The sequence below is a fragment of the Scyliorhinus torazame genome, chromosome 12 (genome assembly GCF_047496885.1).
Source record: "Scyliorhinus torazame isolate Kashiwa2021f chromosome 12, sScyTor2.1, whole genome shotgun sequence".
Taxonomy (NCBI): Eukaryota; Metazoa; Chordata; class Chondrichthyes; order Carcharhiniformes; family Scyliorhinidae; genus Scyliorhinus; species Scyliorhinus torazame.
The window spans coordinates 82,907,684-82,911,877 of NC_092718.1; the positions used below are offsets into that span (position 1 = coordinate 82,907,684).

The window sequence follows — 4,194 nt, forward strand, 5'->3', positions numbered from 1 at the left end:
TCCCCGTAACCCCACTTAATTGTTTTGGACGCTGAGGGCAATTTAGCATGGCCAATCCACTTTGGACTGTGGGAGGAAACCCACGCAGACACAGGGAGAAAGTGCAAACTCTACACAGGCAGTGACCCAAGCCGGGAATCGAACCCGGAGATGTGAGGCAACTGTGCTAACCACTGTGAAACCGTGCCGCCTGGGCATCACGGGCTGTAGATGAGAGACTTTAAACCAGGGTGAAGGTGGGAGGATGGGGTGAGGCAGGGAGCGCTACATCCACCTGAGCCCGGGATGTCAATAATGCAACAGTATTCCCGCTGGGTAGAGGTGGTCTCATTCTTGGGTTGGAATAATTCCGGGAGATTACAGATACCCACCATGATGTTGGGGAGCGTAGCGTAACGCGGTTCATTTAGCCGTAGGTCAGAAGTTACAACAGCTGGCAGCTTGAGGGAGATGGTCTCCAAACCTCCATCCACTTCACGAGTAACCGTTAGCTTCTTATCTTCCACCTTTACCTCAGAGGCAAAGGTTCCCTGGGCGGAGTCAAAAGTTTAAACACATCGTCATTATCCAGGGTTTTCCTGAGGACCCCTGCAGTGGGAGGCGACTATTCGGCCCATCGAGTCTGCATCGACCCTCTGAAAAAGCAGCTTACCCAGGTTCACTCCTCTGTCCTATCCCCGTAACCTAGCCTGCGCCTCTTTTTTTAAAATTTAGAGTACCCAATTCATTTTTTTCAATTAAGGGGCAATTTAGCGTGGCCAATCCACCTTCTTTTGGGTTGTGGGTGCGAAACCCACGCAAACACGGGGAGAATGTGCAAGCTCCACATGGACAGAGACCCAGGGCCAGGCGCGAACCTGGGACCTCGGCGCCATGAGACAGCAGTGCTAACCACTGCACCACCGTGCTGCCCAACATCTTTGGACACTAAGCGACAATTTAGCGTGGCCAATCCACCCAACCTACACAGCTTTGGAGTGTGTCAGGAAACCGGAGCACCCAGAAGAAACCCAGTCTGATTCTAACCCAGTTCAGGTTTGCTGCAGGGTTTATTAATAGAGGAATCTATCCGTCCAAAACTGTAGGGTGGGGGAAAATAGACCAGTACTTCTGAAGGGGAAAATCAAAGACCTCTTTCTGTTAGCAGGCAGGTGGTGAGGGGTGAAATCAGGGCTATTTAAGGTTAAACCCCTCTTCCTGTCCATAACACCATAAAATCTAGCCACTGTTCCCGAACCGACACCCCTGCGCAAATCCGAGACGGAGAGCGAACAAGGGATGGGCAGAGGGAGGGATGGACGGAGTGAGGGCGAACAAGGAACGGGCAGAGGGAGCGAGGGCGAACAGGGCATGGACGGACAGAGGGACGGTGAACAGGGGATGGGTAGAATGAGGGAGGGCGAACAGGGGATGGTCGGAGGGAGGGTGGGCGAACAAGCGACGGGCGGAGGGAGGGAGAGCGAACAAGGGACGGTCGGAGGGAGGGAGAGAGAGCGAAAAGTGAATGGGGAGGGAGGGAGAGCGAAAAGTGAATGGGGAGGGAGGGAGAGCAAACAAGGGACGGACGGGCAGAGGGAGGGACGGATGGAGGGAGGGAGGGTGAACAAGGGATAGGTGGAGGGAGGGCAAACAGGGCAGGCGGAGGGAGGGCGAACAAGGGACAGGCAGAGTGGGATAGCGAACAGGATGGGCGCAGGGAGGGAGGGCGAACAAGGGACGGACGGAGGGAGAGGGTGAACAAGGGACGGGCGGAGAGAGAGTGTGAACAAGGGACGGGCGGAGGGAAAGGGTGAATAAGGGACGGGCGGAGGGAGGGAGGGCAAATAAGGGACGGGCGGAGGGAGGGAGGGCAAAGGACTGGCGGAGGGATGGAGGGTAAACAAGGGACGGGTGGAGGGAGAGGGAGAACAGGGGATGGGCGGAGGGAGAGGGTGAATAAGGGATGGGCGAAGGGAGGGAGGGTGTACAAGGGACGGGCGGAGGGTGAATAAGGGACGGGCGGAGGGTGAATAAGGGACGGGCGGAGGGAGGGGTGTACAAGGGACTGGCGGAGGGAGGGAGGGTGAACAAGGGATGGGCGGAGGGAGGGAGGGTGTACAAGTGACGGGCGAAGGGAGGGAGGGTGAACAAGGGACGGGCGGAGATAGAGGGTAAACAAGGGACAGGCGGAGGGAGAGGGTGAATAAGGGACGGGCGGAGGGAGGGAGGGCAAACAAGGGTCTGGCGGAGGGATGGAGGGTAAACAAGGGACGGGCGGAGGGAGAGGGAGAACAGGGGATGGGCGGAGAGGGTGAATAAGGGATCGGCGAAGGGAGGGAGGATGAACAAGGGAACGGGCGGAGGGAGGGAGGGTGTACAAGGGACGGGCGGAGGCAAGGAGGGTGTACAAGGGACGGGCGGAGGGTGAATAAGGGACGGGCGGAGGGAGGGAGGGTGAACAAGAGACTGGCGGAGGGATGGAGGGTAAACAAGGGACGGGCGGAGGGAGGGTATACAAGGGATGGGCGGAGGCAGGGAGGGTGTACAAGTGAGGGGCGGAGGCAGGGAGGGTGTACAAGGGACGGGCGGAGGCAGGGAGGGTGTACAAGGGACGGGAGGAGGGTGAATAAGGGACGGGCGGAGGGAGGGAGGATGAACAAGAGACTGGCGGAGGGATGGAGGTTAAACAAGGGACGGGCGGAGGGAGGGAGGGTATACAAGGGATGGGCGGAGCGAGGGAGGGTATACAAGGGATGGGCGGAGGGAGGGAGGGTGTACAAGGGATGGGCGGAGGGATGGAGGGTAAACAAGGGACGGGCGGAGGGAGGGAGGGTGTACAAGGGACAGGCGGAGGGTGTACAAGGGACGGGCGGAGGGAGGGAGGGTGTACAAGGGACAGGCGGAGGGTGTACAAGGGACGGGCGGATGAGGGAGGGTGTACAAGGGACGGGCGGAGGAAGGGAGGGTGTACAAGGGACGGGCGGAGGGTGAATAAGGGATGGAGGGAGGGAGGGTGAACAAGGGACTGGTGGAGGGATGGAGGGTGAATAAGGGATGGGCGGAGGGAGGGAGGGTGAACAAGGGACGGACGGAGGGAGGGAGGGTGAACAAGGGACGGGCGGAGGGAGGGAGGGTGAACAAGGGACGGGTGGAGGGAGGGAGGGTGTACAAGGGACGGGCGGAGGGTGAATAAGGGACGGGCGGAGGGAGGGAAGGAAAACAAGGGACTGGTGGGGAGAGGGTGGGAGGGAGAGCGAACAATGGACGGGTGGATGGAGTGAGTGCGGGCGGAGGGAGAGAAGGCAAACAGGGGATTGGCGGAGGTAGGGAGGGCGGAGGGAGGGCAGGTCGAGGGAGGGAAGACAAACAATGGATTGGTGGAGGGAGGGAGGGAGGGTGGGCAGAAGGAGGGAGGGAGGGTGGCAGGAGGGAGGGAGGGTGGGCAGAGGGAGGGCGGGCAGAGGGAGGGAGGGTGGGCAGAGGGAGGGAGGGAGGGTGGGCAGAGGGGAGGGATGGCAGAGGGAGGGAGGGCGGGCAGAGGGAGGGAGGGTGGGCAGAGGGAGGGAGGGAGGGTGGGCAGAGGGAGGGATGGCAGAGGGAGGGAGGGTGGGCAGAGGGAGGGAGGGAGGGTGGGCAGAGGGAGGGAGGGAGGGTGGCAGAGGGAGGGAGGAGGGAGGGTGGGCAGAGGGAGGGAGGGAGGGAGGGTGGGCAGAGGGAGGGAGGGCAGAGGGAGGGAGGGAGGGTGGGCAGAGGGAGGGAGGGAGGGTGGGCAGAGGGAGGGAGGGAGGGTGGGCAGAGGGAGGGAGGGGAGGGCAGAGGGAGGGAGGGAGGGTGGGCAGAAGGATGGCGGGAGGGTGGGCAGAGGGAGGGAGGGACGGCGGGCAGAAGGAGGGAGGGAGGGTGGCAGAGGGAGGGAGGGAGGGTGGGCAGAGGGAGGGAGGGATGGTGGGCAGAGGGAGGGAGGGAGGGCAGAGGGAGGGAGGGAGGGAGGGCAGAGGGAGGGAGGGAGGGTGGGCAGAGGGAGGGCGGGCAGAGGGAGGGAGGGAGGGTGGGCAGGAGGGCGGGAGGGTGGGCAGAGGGGAGGGAAGGGACGGCGGGCAGAAATGTACATGGTCTTTACCTGTGGCCAGTCGAGCAATGCAGCTGTCATTTGTCCTGTCTGATTCCAGTCTCCATCGATAGCCTGTCAGCCCAGAGCGAGAAAAACATCATTCA

At 61.7% G+C, this 4,194-nt stretch overlaps 1 protein-coding gene across 1 annotated transcript in view; it reads right to left on the bottom strand.

Moving 5' to 3' along the window:
* The window catches only part of etfb (electron transfer flavoprotein subunit beta), a 36,959-nt gene that overhangs the window by 7,222 nt on the left and 25,543 nt on the right, over nt 1-4,194 (bottom strand). The window contains exons 4-5 of the mRNA XM_072468930.1: nt 4,100-4,162; nt 372-530 (exon numbers count right to left, since the gene is read on the bottom strand). Of these exons, the coding sequence (XP_072325031.1) occupies nt 372-530; nt 4,100-4,162 (222 nt within the window). The remainder of the gene's footprint in view (nt 1-371; nt 531-4,099; nt 4,163-4,194) is intronic.